This window comes from Lampris incognitus, chromosome 2 (genome assembly GCF_029633865.1).
Source record: "Lampris incognitus isolate fLamInc1 chromosome 2, fLamInc1.hap2, whole genome shotgun sequence".
NCBI lineage: Eukaryota > Metazoa > Chordata > Actinopteri > Lampriformes > Lampridae > Lampris > Lampris incognitus.
This window is the reverse complement of record NC_079212.1, coordinates 138,353,158-138,376,450: the sequence shown is the minus strand read 5'-3', so window position 1 is coordinate 138,376,450 and position 23,293 is coordinate 138,353,158. Positions and strand designations below refer to the sequence as shown.

Sequence of the window (23,293 nt, the reverse complement as noted above, 5' to 3'; positions counted from 1 at the left end):
ATTTTCTAAATTGTGAGTAAAAAGAAGAGTGGGGAAAAAAGTAAAGCGCATCTAAATAATCGGAGTCCTTTTCCAAGATACTGATGCCACAGCGACTGCATTTGTAATAACTGGAATAGCTCAAAGCCTGGAGGTTATTTGGGATTAAAACGGCAATGGAAAATCATTATCAACCTAAACTTTGTCTTCTGTGATGGGTTTCATGACAGAATGTGATGTACCACTGAACAGAGATCCTTAGATTACAGGTCTTATTTTTTTTTACACATTTTATTTCAGATTTTTCCCCTTTTCTCCCAATTTAGTGGCCAATCGATCCCTATTTTAGTTCAAACGCCCACCCTTGTACTTTATGCATTCGCCAACTGCGTCACTCTGGCCGGCAGTCTCGAAGAAGACGCCTCGTCACGGGAGTGGCGAGGCGAATCCAGGTCGAACCACTGCTTTTTCCGACACACACAGAGACGCATTCATGTGACGAACACAAGCCGACTCGCCCCCCTCCCGAAGACAGCGCTGCCAATTATTGCTGCTTCATCGAGTCCGGCCATAGTCAGATCTGACGAGACCGGGACGCGAACCCCGGTCCCCAGTGGGCAACTGCATCGACACAAAGCCGACGCTTAGACCGCTACACCACCGTGGACCCTGATTACAGGTCATTTAAAAGCATCGGCAGAAGAGTTAGAAAATCCCCTCATATCTCTAGTTAGTGTTTGATTCCTATTGAATTGTACTGTATGCAAGCTAGAAAGTTAGAAAACACAAGTTAGAATAATACTGAGACTTGCTCATAAGCTAGTATTCTCCTATCTATCCTCTGAATATATCTTCCAATCTTTGTAAAAGACAATATCATGTTGTCTTAATTAAACAACACTGGAACAGAAAAATAACTAAACAAAACAACGTACTCAATGTAATGGGGAAAATATATATAATTCACACCAAAGTCACTAAGCTAAGCGATAACATTTCGATTGACCGCTCAAATGATGAAATATATTTAAATCAGATGTCACATACAATCTAACAGCTAATAATAATAGTAATAATATACCTAAGATTTTCTAACTATACAATCTTTATGCATGAGGAGAGTAACAGAGGGGGAAAAAAATCACAAATAACAGTTTTTCAGTCTGTAGCCAGAAAACTTCACAAGTTGTCTCTAGGTTTGTTTTGTTTGTTTGTTTGTTTGTTTTGCTTCTTCCAGAATTTCAGAAGTCAGTTCGTTTTTGTCTCTTACAGACTGAGATTTGTAAAAAGGTCACTGCCTTTGTTGCCATGGTGGCACGTGGCTGAAGAAGGAAAAGGAGGCAGATAAGCGCCTCAACATGGCGTACCAATGGCCGCCATCGAGGAACTGACTTTGGGCCTGTCACAGAGAGCTGCTGACATTGTCCCGGAGACAATCTTCACCTTCTCCTCCTTGGAGGAAGACGGGGAGGCGGAGGACGGTGAGTGGGACGTGGGACAGGAGAGAGAGGATGGGGAGGTGGAGGCGGCGGTGGTCGTGGTGGAGACGAAGGAGGACGAGGAGGAGGCGCCGTCCGGCAGACACTCCTCGCAGCAGCAGCAGCAGCAGTCGATAAAGGCCTGGCCCAGAGAACGGCACTGGCAGAGCAGCAACACTGGCGTCACCGCGCAGCGAATGAACAGTAGAAACTGACCAATCAGAACCAGGAGAGCGCTGGTCGCCATGGAGACAGAAACATATGCCGTGGTGATGTTACAGGCGTTCTCTGGCAGATTGCACATGGCGTAAATAATTGCCAGTGCCATAACAGTTGAACTCAGCCTGTGCTCCCGCTTCGCGTGCTGCCTCTTCATTGAGGTGGACGAGGATGTGTGTCCACCCGTTGCCTTGCCACCATTTTGTTTCTGTGGGGAATGTGGCGCCACAACATGCCTGGTCATTAAGTTGCAGGCCAATGTGAAAAGCAGTGGCAGACAAAAGTAGCAGCCAAAATACCACCACGTGCGGGCCTCGTGGTAGGTAAGCATCAGGGAATATACCATCTCGTGAAGATCCATAGAGGGTTGCCGCACACACATATCCACCAACAAGGAACCCGTCTGAGCGCTTATGCTGGTCCTGGGTGTGTTTCCTGGTTGGATTTCCTGCGTGCCTATTTGTTCTGCTGGCAGGCTGCTGTTTTGAGTTACCGTCAAGCTGCTGACAGCAACCTGCGTGTGCTTCCAGAGGAGAAGTTCAGGGGCGGCCAAGACCATGGAGCCTACCCAGATGACCGAGAGCTTGGAAAAGATGGACTGGCAAGGCTCCACCTGAGGTATCTGGAGCGGCCCGCGGCTAACAGCAATGTGGAAGCGGTCAATGCTCAGAGCGCACAGGCTGAAGGTGGCCACGCCCAACGAGGTCACCTGGAAAATGAAAAAGAGGATGGGGAGGAAGGGCGTGGAAAGGTTGGAGAAGGAGACAAGTGTATGGGAAGAGAAATGATGGTGGATATAGTAAGGATGGTGAACAAAGTGATGATGGGAGACAGATACAATTTTTGTCAAGTTGAATTGAAGCAGCAATTTTAGAATTAGAGCGCAAAAACAAAATGTAAAGGCAAGTTTATGGGGGTGGAGAAGAGAGCGAGGTAGACCGAGTTAGAGAGTTAGAGAGTGAGCCTCATTCGAAGGCATGCGCTTAACTTTGAGGTTTGTTCTTACGGAATGTGCACACAAGAAATTCAGGGAATATTTCATGAAACAAGTCACAAGCTCAAGAGTCAAATGTGCTGCCAGCCAAATTGTCATCAAAATATGAACACCTCCCGATGAATATTAATAAAATCCCATCAGTTCTGGTTATGCAAGAGTGCAACATGCGAGAGTTTTGTCTGCAGTAGATCGAGTTGCTCTACTGTTATTCCTCTAATTGCCTCTGCACATTTTGATTGGCAGGCCTAGGTGGGCCAGAGTTTTCTAATAAATGGACAAAAGATAATTCCAATTGGGTCATGGGGTCTTGTTGTCTTTTATATTTTATACACACACACACACACACGCCATGTCACTCTATACTTGTGGGGACCCCTCATTGACTACATTCATTCCCTAGCCCTTAACCCCAACCTTAACCATCAGAACTACATGCTTACCCTTAACCCTTACCCTAACCCTAAACCCCAAACCCTAACCTTAATCCTTACCATAACCTTAACCTAACCCTAATTCTAACCTTAACCCTAAACCCAAGTCCTAACCCTAAAATAGATCATTTTCCCCATGGGGACCCATAAAATGTCCCCACAAGGTAGGTGGTTTCAGCTTTTTCCTATCCTAATGGGGATCACATGTCCCCATTAGGATAGGAAAGTTGGTATATTTAAAGGACTCTCTGACAGGATTAATGGGATTCTCCCTCTCTCAAAAATGTGGTTGATCACTGATTGAATCCACAGTAAGAGAAAATCAAGGAATTTCATAAGATTTCTTAGATTAAATAGTATGCATTTTAACAGCTGTTGCATGTGGGGCAGTGTGTAAAAATGTGAATTGAATGCCCTTAAAACATTCTCAAGGAAAGTGTGTGTGTGTGTGTGTGTGTGTGTGTGTGTGTGTGTGTGTGTGTGTGTGTGTGTGTGTGTGTGTGTGTGTGTGTGTGTGTGTTTTTAGCTATCGCGTACTGGGAACAAGTGTAATAAAACACAGCTGAAAAACAAACATTGTCCGTGTGTAATTGTGGCCAATCATCTTGCCAAAGAGACCCAGACTATGGTTATAGAGGCGTCTGACCCGAATCTCCTCCTTCCTTTTGTTCTTTTATGACCCAATTAGTGTTCTTAACAATTAAGGCGGACCGCTCTCGGCATGTAAATCAACAGAGCACGAGGCCTGCAGGCCTTGGCTGTTTTGGAAACGGTTATAAACAAAGCTTAGATTCACACATTGTACACATGTACAAACTGTAAACACTCCCATTCAGTAGTTGTTTTTTTGTTGTTGAATAAAATTCTCATACTTCCAAACACAGAGAGTAGACTGTAAAAATGAAAAGTTTGATTTATTTAAAGATATTATGTCAACTGTGTTAAGAAACCTCGAAGAAACTTTGTTTATTGTCTTTATGCATGCTCAATAATCCAGGTAAGAAAAAAAGAAAAAGAAAAGTTGAATCAATTCATCTGGACACGTTTATTGACCTTATTATTATCATTTGGTCAATAAACATTGTATCCAGATGAACCGGTTCAACTTTCTTTGAACTTGATTTATCAGTTCGCACCAAATCCAACATTTCAGAGTAATAGTTTGAAATAGTGGCGCGACCTGTTACCACATAATTTGTATGTGGCATGTTGGGCTTTATCTCTTGGAATATCACTGATCCCAAGTGTCCATGTGACAGCCTGTGTAACAGCCGTCCATCAAACTCAAGAGGAATAGAATCAAGTTCTTAGGACAGGACATGTTGTGCGTAACAGGGCGCACCTGTGCGTAACGGGACGCACCTGTGTGTAAAAGGACGCACCTGTGCGTAACGGGACGCACCTGTGTGTAAAAGGACGCACCTGTGCGTAACAGGGCGCACCTGTGTGTAAAAGGACGCACCTGTGCGTAACAGGGCGCACCTGTGTGTAACGGGGCGCACCTGTGCGTAAAAGGACGCACCAGTGTGCAACAGGTATCCAAACGCAACAGCACAACGTCAACTTACCTGGAGCAATATACACTACATATGCCAATACACACTTATCTCACCTCCATATAGGGCACTATCATGCAGGTGATATTACCCAACAGCCGTTTGGTGGTGAGCTCGTTAAAGATGACCACGGGCAGGCAGAAAAACAGCACCAGGAAATCCGAGAAGGCCAGGCTGGCGAGGATGCTGTTCCATGCGGTCTTTAAATAATAGTTATGCCACACTATGCACATGAGCGCGAGATTCCCCACGATGCCCATCGCAAAGAGGATGAGTGCCAGCAGCATTATAGCGTAAGCCCCGTAGGAGCTGTCGGTGAGCGGGTACAGGGGGTTCTGGAAAGACCCTGTCCCCTGTTTGTCCAAAGAGTGCTGCATGGTGTCTGAGTACGTCAGTCCGTTGTCTGTCTGCCGTGCGCTCTTGGGTGTGGTGAAGTAACTGTCCGGGCCGTAAGGTCTGGGGTGCCGGTAGTTGTGGGGGGAATGTTTGTCCCGGATCTTGGAGCTTCCATCCTCTGCTCCCCTGGTGATTCTCGGTTTGGTGTCTGATTTCTGCGTGATGTTTTCGGCATTTCTCACCCTCGCGGTCCCATCCGAAGTGCCCCAGAAAGCAGGTTCTCCCCGCTGCGGCGCGCCGGCGCGGCGCACAGACGGCGTCTGCAAAGCGGTCCCGTCGTCCACCGGGGTCGCAAAACCAGACGGGACGTGACCAAGTTCGGCGGTCCTCGCGCAAACCAGCAGTATAGTTAAGAAGATGACCATTTCTACTGCTGAACCGTAGCGATGGTCTCTTATGATTTGGACTCGTCTGCGGTGAAATGTACGTGTGGACTTATACCCGGGTTGAGTTGTCCATTTGATGGTCCATCCGTCGGCCGGTCACGATGGGAAAAGTTTGGAGGCTACTTCAAATATGAACGCTCGCTTATTCTGTGAGCAGCCTGCGAGGAGCGTCGTGTGAAAAGCCATGGCAGATAACACTCGGTGCAACGTGTCAGTCAATGTGTGCCCCCAAGTGGCCATTTTGAAATAAGCAGAAGTAAACATTTTGCAACGATTAAAAGTATATACTTATGCATGTTGATGCAGCCCATGTAAGTGTATGTATCGATGCATATATGTATTTAGGTATATATTCATATATGTAATGTGCATTTGTAGGTTTGCAGTTGTTTTCAGCTGCTGCAGTATCGCCTTTAAATCGATTAATAAATAGGGTTTCTTTTTCTCGTTCATGTCTGATTTAGGCTAGAACGACCAAGACGGTCATTATGACCGTTTTCGGGTTTTCAGTTTAATAACTTTTTGGGGGGGGGGGGAGAAAAAGATACAGACCTGCCACTCCCTGAATGTGTCTAAAATGTCATATATTTGCATTAAAATGAGTTTTAGATCGTCGCACCAAAAAAAAAAGAGTTGTAAGATCTACCTAAAACGACCATGGGCGATCAAAATGACCGCCGGTTTTTAAACTATATTCTGAGTTCAAGATAAATATGCAATTGAGATATTAATGCATTGCATATGTTCGTATGTCTTGTTGGGAAACGACTAACACCAACATTAACATTTTAACAACTATAGTGCTATTTTAAAACGATTTAAACTTCAGACAGACATGGTCGAACTTGGATAGCAAAATTAAAAAAGTGAAAATATTACCTGAAAAACAAAAGGGAAAACACATATTGCTAATCTAACAAACGTAACAAGGCCTATAAAACGTGAAATGTAAAAAAAAAAAAAAAAAGAAAAGAACTGAAAATGACCATTTAAACAGTCCCAAACTACTATTACTACTGCTACTTTCGGCTGCTCCCGTTAGGGGGCGCCCCAGCAGATCATCCGTTTCCATCTCTTCCTGTCCTCTGCATCTTCCTCTGTCACACCAGCCACCTGCATGTCCTCCCTCACCACATCCATAAGCCTCTTCTTTGGCCTTCCTCTTTTCCTCTTCCTCGGCAGCTCCATCTTCAGCATCCTTCTCCCAATATACCCAGCATCTCTCCTCCACACACGTCCGAATCCTCTCAATCTTGCCTCTCTTGCTTTGTCTCTAAACCGTCCAACCTGAACTCTCCCTCTAATATACTCGTTCCTTATCCCGTCCTTCTTCATCACCCCCAATGAAAACAGTCCCAAACAACGACCGGGTCTTTAAAAAGTACTAGAACGACTATGGCAGTCATTTTGACCGCTTTGGATTTTCAAAGTGTATACTGATGATGATATAGAATATGCATTTCAAGTCAACGGGAAGATATCAAAGATTGTCAGAATCCCAGATGAGTCTAGCAGGGTAGGACACTTAATAGAATATGAATCCAGCAGGTCCATTACTAAAATTGACCCCATTGTCCTAGGCAATAAACCAAGGCCGAACGACCCAAATGTAGCATGGCCAGTTAGGACTGTCAGAGATAGCTACCAAGAGGAAGTTTGAAAACAGTTAGCCTGTCGTTACTTGGTGTCTTGATGGATGCTCAATAATCCAGGTAGGACAATCAAAGGGGGTCGGATCAGTTCATCTGGATACAGTGTATATTGACAGATACGTTTCACCTCTCAGCCGGGTGACGGCTTCGGTCTGGACCAGTGTTTCTCAACCCAGTCCGCAAGGTACCCCTATCCTGCATTTTCTTTGCAACCCTGAATAGGTACCTGTTTGTAGTTATTCAACCAATCAGCGATGAATTTTGTCAGACGTTGCACAGCTTGCATAATTAAGTGCTGCGAGATGATTGGTCGAGTAAGTACAAGCGGGGCTACCTATGCAGGGTTACAATGAAAATCTGCAGGATAGGGGGTCCTTGAGGACTGGGTTGAGAAACACTGGGACTCTAGACGGACCGCGGGTATCCCCACCCCTGTGGACAGTGCAGCTGCATGGCGACCGAAACCAGGGACCGGTTTCATGTGCAAATATAGGCGTGGCCGTTGACTGGCGTTTCGGTGGCCACGTGTGCTATAGCTCGTTTGCATATGACGCGCGAACTTGTAGGTTGTTGTGACTTCTCTTATGCACACTATTGTAGTGCTACTAGTCGTGGGTTACTAACTTAATCACTATTATATATATAAGTACACGGAGACGAGGATGCGGCACAAGTCTGATCTTTACGGACGGAGACATCACACACTACTAGGCTCGACCAGTGTATTACAGAACTCAGTAGTGGTGACAGTCCAACACAATCGAGTACCGAGTGCTCGATCCAATACACCACATAGGTGGAGGGCAGGAAGTGATTTTCTACATAGGAAACACTATCACAAACTCTCAAAGTTGCTCACATCGATTAAACCGAGAAACTGCGAGGAGTGTTCATCGAGCACCAAAAATGGCTGTTGGTAAGGGGTGGAAATACAAGAAATTGACCGAAAACGCCGGAAAAAGGTGGCTTGCGGACCGTCGTCTGCGGTCGGGAGGTGCGTGTGTGCAGTGACCACGTCGTCAAAGGTAAAGCCATTTTATGTGGCTGTGCTTATGTAGTTTAACTGGTTCCTTACTTTATGACGGTCAAGTTATAAAGCACAGTTCGGGCTTTCCTCTATCTCGTCCGTTCCGATTTTCACTTCCTGTCCTCCGTCTGAATCTCGCGCGTCATCAGAATCACGTGACTGCAAACGAGCTGTTCACTGAGGATTGGGGAACGTTCGCAATCACAGCGTTGTAAGGTGGTGACAGATGTATTCTTAGGCCGCCCCACCCCACCCCACCCACCGGTTCAGGGATGGTCGTTCCCTCTTCACATAGATGGCCTCTTTTGGCTCCTGTTCTGATCCGTTATTCCCACCTATATGCTTATTTAGGTGTCATTGATTATAAATGATTAGGCACACCGTTATTACACAATGCCTAACGTGGCTTGCTTTATTCCACCGTATTGCAAGACTGCCCGTACAATATTCCCCGCGCTTCTCCCCACGTCAACAGGTGACGTCACATACATACGGGTGTCCTTACATGCCAAACCGGTACATGACAGCTCCCTGTTCAAACCAGCGTTCCTCCCTATCAAGGATGTGCACATCCTCATCCTTAAAAGAGGGGCCGCTGGCCTGTAGATGGGTGTAGACTCTGGAGTCCTGGCCTGACGGCCGGCAATAGTCATGTTCATCCTAATTATAAGCAATGATAATGGCAATACTTGACAGTGAGGGGGCGCTTGCTAAACTGGTGGACTTTAAAGACATTATAAAGGATTGTGCGTCCAGTAAGACAAGGTAGACGGCTGTATGAGAGGCGAAGATGAAACCGTAAGGTGAGAGATTGCATTTTCTACTAACAAATGTGTGGTGTAAGTGTAGCAGATTTTTGTTGATCTTGGTGTGTTTGTGTGTCAGAGTTCTATTATCGAGTGTGTGTGTGTGTGCGCGCGCGCTTATGTATCCTCTATTACTCAGTAAGTCACTGTGAGTTTACATGTATGTGTTGAGTAGGAGAGAGAGCATGAGCATGCCTTGGCATGAGTAAGGCTACAGTCATACATGCAGGAGCACAGGCAAACGGCCATCATCTGCCCAGGCGAAATTTGTATCTCGTTGTGCTGAACGTGGGCAGTGCAGGATGTGGGGTCAACCACACATACTTCTTTGCTGTTGGTTGTTTGCACATGACGTCACTAACTACAAATGGAGGGCAGGAAGTGATTTTCTACATAGGAAGCACTATCACAAACTTTCGAAACGCCTATGTTTGGCGTCATTAACTGAGAAACCACAAGGAGTTTTTAATTGATTACCAAAAGTTGTTCATGGTGTTAAAGTGTGTCGTTTCCTTCTACTAATGAGACTTTACAACTCGTTTCAACCCCACTGGGCTATAAACTTTAATAATAACTTCGGCACGTAAGGTTATGCGTCATGCTCGGTCCGTTATTCCAGGTGCAACAACATAAACGACCCCTGTGTAAACAAGGAACTAAACAATGGTTCCTAACAATAGTTCCTATTGTTACATCCTTTCTCTTTTCAGAGTTTCTTCTTTTTTTTTTAGAACCTTTAATACATTTTTTTAATTGTCTATTGCTGTAAACAATAAAATTCAAACAAAACTCTTTGCTACTAACAGTGTACGAATATCAACATTCAAAATGTTTTTCATATTAACAATGACATATATTTATCAGTTACTTATAGCTCCTAATGAAAATGAACATTATCAACGACTGTGTATCAAAGTGCTATGGCTTTTCTTCACAGTTTAACATAACCAATGTTTAAATGAATACCTTAACTTGCAGATAACCAGGTGAACAAGAACACATGTACACAACATTTGTGATTCACTTTTTTTCCTTTTTTTTTCCATTCATGCCCCCCCCAAAGTCCTTTAGTGCTACAGATCCATTCATCTGTGTGAGGTCACAAAGTCTTTGTATCGCTGCGGCTGCACAACAGAGCGGCCTGATCTGGTGGTAACAGGGTTGGCCCTGTCACCAGTGTCCTTGGTTTTGTTTCCTGCTAAGACACTGCGAGAAGGAACACTCTCTGAATGTCCGGGTTCAACACTCTCTGGCTGACTGGGGCTGCTGATCTCCATGTCCATAGTTTCAGTGAAGATTGCCCCTGGTGCATGCCTGAGGTGTCTGCGATTTCTCCTGATGACACCACCCGTGTGCAGCTGGACCTCATAGGATCTCCTATCGACCGGCCTCAGCACCTTGCCCACTCTCCAGCCAGTGTGGGGTGCGAGAGGCTGAACTCTCACACATTCACCTGGGGCAAGCGTGTCCAAGTCTTTAGTCGACCTGTCGTAGTATGCCCTCTGCCGTTGTTGGTTATTTTGTAAATCCTGTTTCACCTGCACAACTTTCGGCTGTAACAGGCTTGCCTTGGTTGGCAGTAGTGTTTTGGTACGGCGACTGAGCAGCCGCTGTGCTGGTGTGGTATCAGTACCCTGTGATGGTGTGTTGCGGTGGTCCAGAAGGGCGAGATAAGGATCCTGTCCAGCAGCCTTGGCTTTGAGCAAGAGTCTTTTTGCTGTCTTAACGGCTGACTCAGCTTTGCCGTTGCTTTGCGGGTAACCTGGTGATGAGGTTTTATGTTGAAATCCCCACAGTCTACTGAACTTCTGGAATTCTTGTGATGAATACTGTGGGCCATTGTCCGAGATTACAATATCTGGGATACCTTGGCGGGCAAAATGAGCTTTCAGCTTCTGTATCACTGTGGTTGACTTGGTATCTGCCAGGTAATCTATTTCCCAAAAATTTGAGAAAAAATCAACAATTATGAGGTAGTCTTTGTTTTCAAACATGAACAGATCCGTGACCACCTTTGCCCACGGCCTGCTTGGCACATCATGTGACATTAGTGTTTCTTTTTGTTGCTTAATGTCCATTGATCTGCAGATGTCACACTTTGCTATATATGATTTTATTTGGTCGCTCATGCCCTGCCAATAGACACACTCCCTAGCCCTCCGTAGGCATCCTTCCACACCCAGATGTGATGCGTGTAGGCGGCAAGTGATGTCTTTCCTCAGTGCATCAGGGATGACAGCGCGCTCACTCCTGAACACTATTCCATCTTGGTGGCTTAACTCCTCTTGGAATGAGAAGTAGGGCTTGATTTCCCTTGGTGTTTTTGACTTATCGTCAGGCCATCCTTGCTGCATCATTTTGATGAGAAGCTGCAGTGTTTCATCCTCTTTTGTGGCAGATCGTATATCATGTAGCCTGTCTGCTGCGATAGGTAAGTGTTGTGCCATGTTGACAGTCTCTAGTTCTGCATCCGGTGCACTCTCAGGAAGATAAGCTCTGCTCAGAGTGTCTGCTAGCAGCATGTCTCTACCTGGCACATATACTACATCTAGATCATACTTTTGTATGCGCAGCATCATTCCCTGCAGCCTTTTGGGTGCACTTAGTAGAGGTTTTCTCACTGTTGTTTCCAACGGCTTGTGATCACTTTGCACCGTCACTTTTTGGCCGTATGTGTACTGGTGAAATCTTTCCATGCTAAAAACCATTGCTAAGAACTCCTTTTCTATTTGTGCATACCCACGCTCTGTTTGAGTGAGTGCTCTGCTTGCAAATGCTATTGGCTTACCCATCTGCATGAGCGCTGCGCCTAAGCCTGTGTCTGAAGCGTCACACTGCACTGTGAGTTCCTCATCTGGGTTGTAATATTTCAGTACTGGGACCTTTGCTATAGTCTCTTTCAATTTGAGGAAAGCCTCCTCGTGCTGTGCTGTCCAGTTCCACTCCCTGTTTTTGTGTGTCAAATCTCTCAACACTATGCACTAGTCTGAGAGGTGGGGACAAAACTTGGCTAGATAATTTACCATACCTAGCAGCCTTTGCACTCCTTTCACATCAGTCGGTGCCGGCATCTTCTCAACGGCAAGCACTTTCTCTGGATCTGCCCTGAGTCCATCAGCCGTCAGGCGGTGTCCAATGTATGTGGTCTCCTTTTGTCTCAGCTTGAATTTGTCTTTGTTCAGCTTGATGTTCTTTTGTCTGCATCTTTCAAGAAACAGTCTCAGTTTTCCATCATGGTCACGCTCAGCTTCCTCCTGTGTTTCCCCTTGGCCTGTGATCAGTACATCGTCAGCTATAATGTACAAGCCCGGTACACCATCCAGCGCTTGTGTGAGCTTTCTCTGAAAGATTTCTGGGGCCGGACTTATCCCCATTGGCATCCTCAGCCACCTGTAACGTCCGAATGGAGTGGCAAATGTTGTTAAATAGCTGGACTCCTCCTCCAGCTGCACATGCCAGAATCCACTCTTGACATCACACACTGTGAACACTTTTGCTTTTGACAAGTCCGGTAAAATGTCCTCAATGGTTGGCAGTGGGAAGTGACTGCGCTTTAGAGCTTTGTTCATAGGCTTGGGATCGATACACACTCTTGGTTTCCCACTTGGTTTCTGTACCACCACCATTGCACTGATCTAATCTGTACTGCATTCCACAGGTGTTATGATCCCTCTTTGCTGTAGGTCCTGTAGCTCGTCCTTCAGTGGTTTCATCATGGCGACTGGGACCCGCCTCTTTGGCAGCTGTACTGGTTTCACTGTGCTGTCCACCTCTATTTTGTATTTTCCCTCGAGGCAGCCATCGCCAATGAACACATCAGCATACTCATATTTAATTTGTCCCATTATCCACTGTCCTGTTGTTGTTTCTGTTGTGACAATACTGTCTATTGTCATGATGTTTTCATATTGCACTTTTATCAATTTCATGGCCTCACTGGCTCTCCTACCCAGCAGAGGCACTGTACCAGCTGCATTCACCACCTGGAACTCTAAGCGATATAGCTTGTTGTTTCTCGGGTTTCTTATTTTCACTTTACATTTTCCAAGTGGTTTTAATTTGGTTTTATTGTACATTACTAGTACACTCTTCGTGTGTTCTAATTTGGCATCTGGATTCAGCAGGTTAATTGGGATGATATTGCAACTGGCACCACAGTCTATTTGGAATTTGATCATGTCCTTGCCTAGAAGCATGCCAGCATAGAGAAGCTGAGTTTTCTTCATTTTCTCAGTTTCTTTTACATCCTCTACAGTCTCTGTATGCACATCTTTCCCTGTGTCAGTCTCTACTGCATCCAGTTTTTTTCTCAGTTTCAGTGACACAGGTGATAATATCTTCATATTCATCACTCTCAGATTCAGTTGTTATTTTACTCACATATTTCTTTTTCCTTAGTTCCGGTTTTACTCTGCATTTTGCTGCAAAGTGGTTCTCTCTTCCACACTTTGTGCACTTCTTCCCAAACGCTGGGCACTTTTGTTTACTTTTCTCATGCGTTTTTCCACAATATCTGCACTCCACAGTGTTGCTCGTCTGTTTCCGATACTGTGCTCCTTGCACGGCATGTACCTCTTCCACCATCGATCCCGAGATGGTTTTCACATTGTCCTCTGAGAGCTCAGCGGCTCTGCACAGCTGCAAACATGTGTCCAGTGTCAAGTTTTTCTGTCGGAGCAGTCTTTCTCTTACGATTGTGTTGTTACCTCCACACACAAGCCGATCCCGAATGAGCGAGTCTCTCACTGTCCCAAAGTTGCATGTTCTTGCCAACACTCTCAGTTCCATGACATAATGGTCTATATTTTCACTGGTGCCCTGGTTTCTTGTAAAAAAACGATAACGTTCCACAGTCTCGTTAACGCTGGGGTCGCAGTGATCATCAAACTTCTTGATAACGTCATCTAACTTCCATGCATCTTTCGGTGTGTCGCCCAGTAACGTGTCCATAAGTTCCCTGCCGCTCTCCCCGACAAGATAGCTGAACAGTTTCACCCTCTGTTTGTCATCGGCGTCAGCCATGGCTAAATCCACAGACAGAGCAAACTCGTCCCTCCAGGTCTTCCATGTCCTCGAAAGGTTGCTTGAGTCCAGACATAACGTTTGCGGTGGTTTTAGCCCATCCATGTCACACGGCAGTCTCACGCTAGCAGCTAATGCTAACATATACTGAACGTTGCTTAGGAACACTAACCGCTCTCCCGCTCCTAGAAACCTTTCCGCACCAAACTTCAAACCGAGTCGTCCGCCGCTGCCACCATGTTAAAGTGTGTTGTTTCCTTCTACTAATGAGACTTTACAACTCGTTTCAACCCCACTGGGCCATAAACTTTAATAATAACTTCGGCACGTAAGGTTATGCATCATGCTCGGTCCGTTATTCCAGGTGCAACAACATAAACGACCCCTGTGTAAACAAGGAACTAAACATTGGTTCCTAACAATAGTTCCTATTGTTACACATGGGGGGGGGGGGGGTGCAAGAAATTTACCGAAAACGCCGGAAAAAATGGCTTGCGGATCGTCGTCTGCGGTCGGGAGGAGTGGAGTCGGCGTGTGTGCAGTGACCACTTGGTCAAAAAAAAAAAATCACTCTATAACATAAGGATCATGTCCAACATATCTTACTTTATGTTTATACCTTTCTCTCATAATATCATCTAAACTAGCACAGTTCGGGCTAAACCAGCTCCATCTCGACCATTCTGCTTATCACTTTCTGCCCTCCATCTGAATCTCGCGCGCCATCAGAATCGCATGACTGCAAACAAGCTATTGGTTGAGGCTGGTTGAGGCAAAGTTGAACTCCACTCGAAGCGAAGATGCAAATTTCCTTTTGCCACCAGACGCAATTTTTTATTTGCCCCTTTGTTTGCATGGAATGGAAGTGAATGTTAGGCAAATATTCACCAATGTCAATTTCGCGCATGTTTGACTAGTGTAAAGCAGATTTGGGGGGGTGAGCCCCATTCACTGGACCGTTTCAGGGGCCCAGCCATTGCTGTGGGCGGGCCTGCCTACACCCTCAGGGGTGAAACAAGGTGACTCTCTAATCCCAACTCTATTTGCTATCTTTGTCAATGATCTGGCCATGGAAATAAAAACAACTGGGTGTGGGTTTGAGATGTGGAAAAGAAAATCCAAGTGCGCAAATTCATGCCAACATTATATTAATGGTAGAGAATGAAAAAGGTCTACAGAAAATGTTAATGTCCAAAACAATGGTGTAAAAAATTGAGACTCTCTATCAACTCCAAAAAGACAGAGATCATGGAATTTAGAAAGCCAGGCAGAGAAAGAAGTGCATCCACCATCTGATTTAGAGGAAGGACACTTGAGTTCACAGGTATTTATAAATATCTTGGCCTGTTCCTGGATGAGCACATGTCTTTTATTCATGGTTTATCAGTGTTGGCAGACTCAGCAAGTATGGCTCTGGGTGGTATTGTAGGTGGAACAGGTTTATCAAATCAGTCTCATTAAATCGGTCCCATAACTCTATTAATCATTAATTTTGGTGTTTAATATTTTATAATTAAACTACTAAAATTGATGAAATAATCAAATCAGTTTCATTAAATCAGTGTGATTAAATCAGTCTCATGAATCAATCCAATAAAGTTACTAACCATTAATTTAGGTGTTCAATAATTATAATTGAACCATTCATGTTGGTGGAATAATCAGTGTTGCACCAGTTGGAATCCTTTACTTGGCAGAGTATGGCTTCAGTGAGTACTGTCACAAAACAGGCAGGACAACGACTTACTTCAATGAAAACAATCAGAACAACCAATTAAAAAAAAAAAGAAATTCGACTACTACAGTTACCATCAACAATTGAGCAGCAATGTGGTGATCAAGGCACAAAAGGTGATATGAGGTAGAGAGGCTGTACGAATATTGTGTCTGCGTGCGCACACATGCATGCTGCCGTGCACTGAAGAGTTAGATGTGTGTGGGTGTATACTTGCATGAGTGCACCGAAAGGAGGAGGTGTTTGTGAGAGAAAGGTTGTGCGCGGCTGCGCAGGCATGATGACGTACAGCCATAGGAGTGTGATAAGATTAAGACACACAGATAGAGAGAGAGAAGAGAGAGAGAGAGAGAGAAAGATTTGATTTTCAAAAGCACATTTATTCAGTTCAAAACAAAAGTATCCATACCAACAAACAGATTCCAAACTTAAGTCAGCTCTACATGCATAGCCCAGAATCACAAACAAATTTGCCTCAGGAGGCTTTACAACGTGCAATAGATGGTGTTTACACTATACACAAATTAGAAACAGAAAACCAGGTCTTCATCATCACCCACTAAGCACAATACTCCCCCTATTGCCCATTTAAGGCTGAAAGCCTCTAAAATTGTCTACCATTTTGTAGTAGGCATACTTCACCTTGAGCCGAGCCTTCAGCAGACCTTTAAGACCTTTAAGAATCAGCCAGATGGCTAATTTGGAAATAGCTGATATACAATGTACAATTGTTTGTGTATTTTTCTTCTTGACTAGGTATTTGGGACCATACACAAACAACTGAAAAGAAAAAGCATTCCCCAAGCCTAAAAACCAGCCCCTTAACATATCAAACACACCCACCAACCTAGGACACTGGACAAATAAATGCATTGGAGTTTCACATTGTGAACAAAAAAGACACGCCTCCCTGTGAACAGGATCTAGGTGTGCTCTGTGTCTGTTTGGGGCTATTGCTCCATGCACAATCCTCCACTGGAGGTCAGCTGACTGTTTTTCAACCAGTAGCTTGTACAGGGACTGCCAGCAGCCTTTTGGGAAGAACCTGGACCAAAAAACTCTGACCACCTCGACGCTTTCATAGCCTGCAGAGACTGAAAATGCCTCACCTTCACACACAGGATGTAAGTTGCCTTTTTCCCAAGAAAGGAGTCAGCCCTCCATCTCCTGCCACTCTCCCACACTAGGAGAGACAGTCAACTGTGGAAAGCTATAATCCACATCCTCCTCCCAATGGTCAGCCAGCTCATGGTTCTCCCTTATTAATGTCCTCGGGTTCTCTGGAAGAGATGCACACACCTCCTCAATAATATGACTCAACAACCTGGGTCTGATTTTTTTGTACGTTGTTGCAGGGTCTCCGTGGGTGTTAGCGGATGTCCCAGCTTCACACATCTGGCCTCCTTCAGAGAAAATCTTATGCTGACTCAGGATAGGGTCCGGACCTGAATGAAGCTGTTGCAAAACAATGGCTCCTCAAACAGCCACAGACCAGCAATAGCAGCAGGCTCCCTGGATCTCTCAGGATCTTCCATGCATCCAGGATAGTCATGTAAGTGAAAAACCCTTGTCACCCTTCTTTGGGTGATCATCCAGGTCTTTTGGGGAGCGACTGGATGCGGCGGCAAGCTGCTCCTTAACATCAGCCAGGAGTTCTTTCAGGGCATCAAGCTCATGCCTGGAGAAAACTGTCCTGACTCGGTCTCCCGAACTTTACATTTGTGCTGAGGGACATGGCTGAACCGATCACTTGGTCTTTTATCAATACAATCTCTGTGCGAGTCGCGAGGGTAAAGGTCCTGTGGCCAGTGACCCTTCTCCTGGTGGACATGCTCTTGGCATGAGTAGTGGCCACCTGGCTTGTTTGACTGATAGTTGAAACTATTGGCTCTCTTGGCTACTCTTCTACCCTCCCTGGTGGCAGCTTTGTGGAGGGTGGCTTTGGGTGGCGCCTTTTCATGTTTACTCCTTTGACAATGCCTCACAGCCCTGTAGTTCTAACAGAGCGCTACCTAGAGACTATATGTTGAGCACTCTGCCCTCCTCATCCGGTTTGTCAGGTGGGTGCACAACTGTCTCCCATGTCATCTGGGCCATTTTCTTAAATTCTAACATTGTGTACCTACCCTGTCGACATATTAACGTGACATGAGTGTGCACACAGGGTTGGAGATTGTACAAGAAAAGGGATTTGAAACCCCTGTCCTCTTCCAGGCCTGGTGCATTACTGCCTTGGAAGTACACATTTCTTAACTGCCTATAATACTCTCTGGGAGGTTCTGTACTTTTATGCCTGATCTGGATGGTGCTGATGGTTGATGACGTCTCATCGGTGTAAGGAGAGTATTCCTCACACAGAACCTTGTAGTCTCGAGAATTTATTGTGGACACTGGTAGGTTGGGTTTGAATGAAACCATGAATACTCCTCCTACTAGCTGTCTTCCAGCTAAGTTTCTGGAAGACAACCCAAGGAGTTAATCTCTCTATTTTATTCCACCTGTAAAATGATCCAAGGTACTGTTGCTCCATTTAAAATCATTCCAATCATTCAGGTTCCAAACCTAAACCTGAACCATGGTTGGATGATACTGCTCATGCTGTCAGATGAGAATGCAGGAAACCTGAACAAAAGTGGGGAAAAAACAAGCTGCGGTTGTCCTTTGACATTTTAAAGGACAGCTGGTGCAGATATCAGGAAGTTGTCAAAGTTGAAATGACAAACTATTTTTCTGATATTATTTTGAATAATTGTCACAAGACTCGTGTTATCTTTAGTACCACTAATGCTGTTCTTAATACCTCCCAATCTGCTTGTCTTGATGTTTCGTCAAAAACCTGTGAAAAATTCCTCCATTTTTTTTGTTGAAAATATTGTGATCATAAGAGCACACATCTCACCCCCTTCTTATGACCTATCCATCATTATTACCTGCTTTACGGTTTTTAACCTATTTGAGCCTGTCTCTTTCACTTCTAAAGGAAATTATTGGTCATATGAAATCTTCAGCTAGTCCCACAGATATTCTCCCCCCTCACCTTTTAAAAGAGATTTTTGAGACAATTGGACGAAACATCCATACCATTATGAATAGCAGTTTCGCTTCATCTGTGGTACCAGCGAATTTCAAACATGCAGTAGTGCAACCATTGATCAAAAAATCTGATCTGGACACTTGAGTCTTCTCTAATTTTAGACCAATCTCCAAACTCCCATTTCTTGAGAAAGTTGTGCTCATACAATTTCAATCTTTTGTAGACATATACATGACATTCTTGAGGCATTCCCGTCTGGTTTTTAAAGCCCTTCATAGCACTGATCTGCAATTTTAAAAGTTTTTAATTATCTTTTACTAGCTACTGACTCAGGGGATTCCACCATTCTTATGCCTTTAGATCTCACAGCTACATTTGACACAGTTGACCATAGTATCCTCATCTCCCACCTAGAGCATTGTGAGGGCATTAAAGGTACTGCTCTGGAGTGGTTCAGGTCTTACCTGTCTGACAGAAGTTTTTCTGTCAGCCTTGGTGACTTTCTATCCTCCACAAAACCTCTCCCTTGTGAAGTACCTCAGGGTTCTATTCTCAGGCTAATCCTATTTTCCCTTTACATGCTGCCGTTAGGGTTAATTCTTAGAAAATATGGCATCTTGTTCCACTGTTATGCAGATGACACTCAAATTTACCTGCCTTTCAAATGGAAAGATGCAGACTCTTTAAAACCATTGTTGGACTGTCTGAAGGACATCAAAGCTCGGATGGCCTTACATTTTTTTTTTTTTAACGAGAGTAAAACTCAAGTCCTGATATTTGGGTCCAGCATTCCCTGTGATGCTCCTCATATGGATCTGTTCCTTGGACCTGTTTGTAAAACCCACTGTAAACAAATCTGGGTGTGATAATGGACAGTGATTTTAGATTAGACAAACAGATAAATTCAGTGGTTAAATCTAACTTTTTTCAGCTGAGGCTCTTATCTAAGGTCAAGTCCTTTTTATCATTTAATGATTTTGAAAAGATTATACATAACTTATCTCATCCCAACTTGGCTACTGTAATGCCCTTTATGTTGGTGTTAGCCAGGCCTCCCTCTCACGCTTGCATTTGGACCAGAATGCTGCAGCTTGTCTTTTAACAGGAACATGCAAGCAAGAGCACATTTGTCCGTACTGGCCTCCTTCACTGGCGTTTTAGGATTGATTTCAAGATTTTATAGTTTGCTTATAAATCATTAAATGGTCGAATCCAACATATCTCTCTCACTTCTTACAACCACACATCCCGTCAAGGCCACTCAGGTCTGCTGACCACTTGTTTCTGATTGTCCCAAGATCAAGGGTGAAGCTTAGGGGAGATCATGCCTTTTCAGTTGTAGCCCCCAAACTCTGGAACCAGTTGCCTCTGCTTGTTAGGCTGGCCTCTACACTGCCTGTTTTTAAATCCTGTCATAAAACACATCTTTATTCCTTGGATTTTAACTCAGTGTGGGAGTTGTTGTCTTTTAACTAGTCTTGTCTTTGTGATTTTATTGTGTTGTTTTATGGTTTTTGTTATTTTGATTGTACAGCACTTTGGTCAACTGTTGTAATTTCCCCCCTTTTTCTCCCCAATTGTATCCGGCCAATTACCCCACTCTTCCGAGCCGTCGGGTGGCTGTGCCACCCCCTCTGCTGATCCGGGGAGGGCTGCAGACTACCACATGCCTCCTCCAATACATGTGTAGTCACCAGCCACTTCTTCTCACCTGACAATTAGGAGTTTCACCAGGGGGACGTGGGCATGGGAGGATCACGCTATTTCCACCAGTTCCCCCTCCCCCCGAACAGCCACCCCAACCGACCAGAGGAGGCACTAGTGCAGCGACCAGGACATGGAAACATACCCACATCCGGCTTCCCACCTGCAGACACAGCCAATTGTGTCTGTGGGGACGCCTGATCAAGCCAGAGGTAATCAACTGCTGTTTTTAAATGTGCTTTATAAATAAATTTGATTTGATTTGATTTGAATTTGGTAAGTTTCAGCTTCTCATGTGGTGTGGCATTGGACAGGCTATGGGCTATGGGCAGCACGATGGCCCAGTGGTTAGCGCTGTTGCCTCACAGCAAGAAGGTCCTTGGTTCAAACCCCAGGCAGTCCCAGCTCCTTTCGGTATGGAGCATGCATGTTCTCCCCCTGTCTGCGTGGGTTTCCTCTGGGCACTCCGGTTTCCTCCCACCATCAAAAAAGACATGCATGTTAGGGTTAATACTCCTGTCTGCGACCAAGGCAATGGGAAAAAATAGCTGGAGTTGATCCCCGGGTGCTGCACGGCAGCTGCCCACTGCTCCTAGCTACACAGCTAGGATGGGTTAAATGCACAAAGTAAATTTCATTTGTATGTATATACAAAATTACTACTAAAGAGTATTCCGTTCTATTCTGTCCACCTGGCAGGGATAATAACTTGTGAAATGATGTAATGTTTACAGTGCTTGGTGCTAACGCTTGATGCTGCCTTGTAATGTATTATTCAGATGCAAATTTTTTTTACTATCACTGCTCACACACACACACTTCAATACTTATATGCCTACACACACGCACACACATACTAACTAGCATAACAAATTCACTTCACTTACACACGTCTGCGTCAGAGCAGTCTTAATTTTATTTTTTCCTCTTGAAATCTTATCAGCTTGGGTACTTCTATTTCTCTGATATCCAGCGTCATCTAGTTTCTTTTGTCTCCTATAATCATCAGGATTCTTGAGTTGCAGTTTAATGTCTTCTCTTGTAATTTGAGATAAGATGTAATAATTTGTCATAATTTCTTGCCTGTTTTTTGATCTCCTCTGCTCAAATGAGTCATCTTTCTTTTTAGGTTGACTATTGTAATTTTCCTCTGTTTATGCTTAACCTTAAGAGTTAAATTTTTATATATATTCAGTATCTATTATGCCTGAGTAATCCATGCAAGGGCTTGTTTAGTGGCGGTTTGTATTTGACATCTAGTCATTTCTTTTTTTTTTCTTTTTTTTTTAGCATTGAATCCAGTAATGAAGAGCTGATTTCTGGGGCAGCCAGACGTATTTACAGTCCTGCCACCACAAAGAGGCAGTCATGGTCAGAAAGATTTTTTCTCTTCCTTCATTATGCCCTCGTTGAAGGGTCACATGAGGACAAAAGCAGGGAAAAAAAACCCACCTTAATAATGATTGATTCATTTAGTGGCAGTTATGACGACTAGTTTATATGTTATATGAATATTATATACATCATCATTTGTTATTCTCGTCTACAGCTGAGAGGCTTGTCAAATAAGCGACAACATTTCCAAAATAGTAAGGGCAAATCACAATCCATTCACATTCAACTTTATGCAACTCTTATTTCAAAAAAATAATTATGAGACCAGGTTCTGTAGCATTATGGTGCCCAGAACATCGATGTGTTGATGGCGTCCCACCACTGTTGCCTAACAATAGGCCAAAGAGACAGACAAATCCAGTTACCCTTGGAGAACTCAGTGTTTGGTTTGTTTTTTGTTTGCTTGCATGCAAGTAAATGTTTATTTTCCTGAGGTTTTGTTTATAAAACTCTGTGCTTGTCATCTGACTGAATGGCATTTATTTGCACTTATTGTCTTCAGGGGGCAATGACATTAGAGGAATGCAAAACCCCAAACTACTACCCCGCCCATATCCCAGTTTCTTGCATCTATCCGTGTCTCTCCATTGCTGCAAACTGGCAAAACAAGATTCTCTTGTCTGGGGAAAATCCTTTATATAACCACTGGACAACTTGTAGACTTTGTGCTGTGACGTGATGCAAAAAGGGGCATCGGGTTTCATCAACCTGCGACTCCTACTTCAGTCTGTAATTGTTGTATAGATCCCTAAACTAGCCGTCATTGCCCAGCCGGTCCAGATGCCAAAGAAAAAGCAGAATCTGAGATGAATCCCTGCAAGAGTAAGCGGGACAACTCATTCTCAAATATGTTTTTTTTTTCCATGAAGGCAAAATTGATGAGAGGGATTCAGGTTTGAAATCCAGGAACAAAATCAAGCTTTTAGCTGACGTGCAGATGAAAAGCGGATGGAGGTGCAAAGATGAAGCTACATGGGTGTCACTTTTTATGCACACGGTCATTAAATAAAAAAATGGTAGGGGGATGGGGGGGAGCAGGTGCCGCTAAACATCTCAGGTAAAACTAAAGGAGTTCAGGAAAAAAAATTGTATAGAAGCTGGTGTTGTGACACATGATGATTCCACAGAAAACTAATTTTGTCGAATCAACATTCAAGTTCTTTGGAGTGTGTAAATCTGCATTACTGATTCACTCATAGTGAATAACTTGTCTTAGTTGGCTGCCGACGGCATATTTAAGATTAGCGTTAAATACATAAAATGCTGCGAAATGACTGGACCATAGCTGACACGGTGGACGAGACAAAACAAAACCTACTTCAGGCCTCAGTAAAGTTGATTAGAGTTAATGTACACCTCTTGATCAAACCGTTGAGTCACAAGGAGCCAATTTACATAAAACAAAGTGAAGGGGTTTTCCCTGGCCATTCCCAGGAAGTACAAAGCAGTCTTTATAACTCCAGTTCATCCTCTATC

General features: G+C 44.3%; 1 protein-coding gene across 1 annotated transcript; it reads right to left on the bottom strand.

The window, feature by feature from the left end:
- Positions 1–1,106: 1,106 nt before the first annotated feature.
- On the bottom strand, positions 1,107–5,512 carry gpr37l1a (G protein-coupled receptor 37 like 1a). The gene is made up of 2 exons (XM_056274907.1): positions 4,717–5,512; positions 1,107–2,385 (listed from the first exon to the last, which is right to left on the bottom strand). Exons 1-2 carry the CDS (start codon positions 5,419–5,421, stop codon positions 1,333–1,335), a joined length of 1,758 nt encoding a protein of 585 aa, XP_056130882.1. The 5' UTR covers positions 5,422–5,512; the 3' UTR covers positions 1,107–1,332.
- Positions 5,513–23,293: the final 17,781 nt, after the last annotated feature.

Coding starts and splice junctions, on each gene's coding strand:
- gpr37l1a (XM_056274907.1), bottom strand. CDS start 5,421: ATGGTCATCTTCTTAACTATACTGCTGGTTTGCGCGAGGACCGCCGAA. Junction 2,386..4,716: donor TGATAGTGCCCTATATGGAG/GTGAGATAAGTG, acceptor TTCATTTTCCAG/GTGACCTCGTTGGGCGTGGC.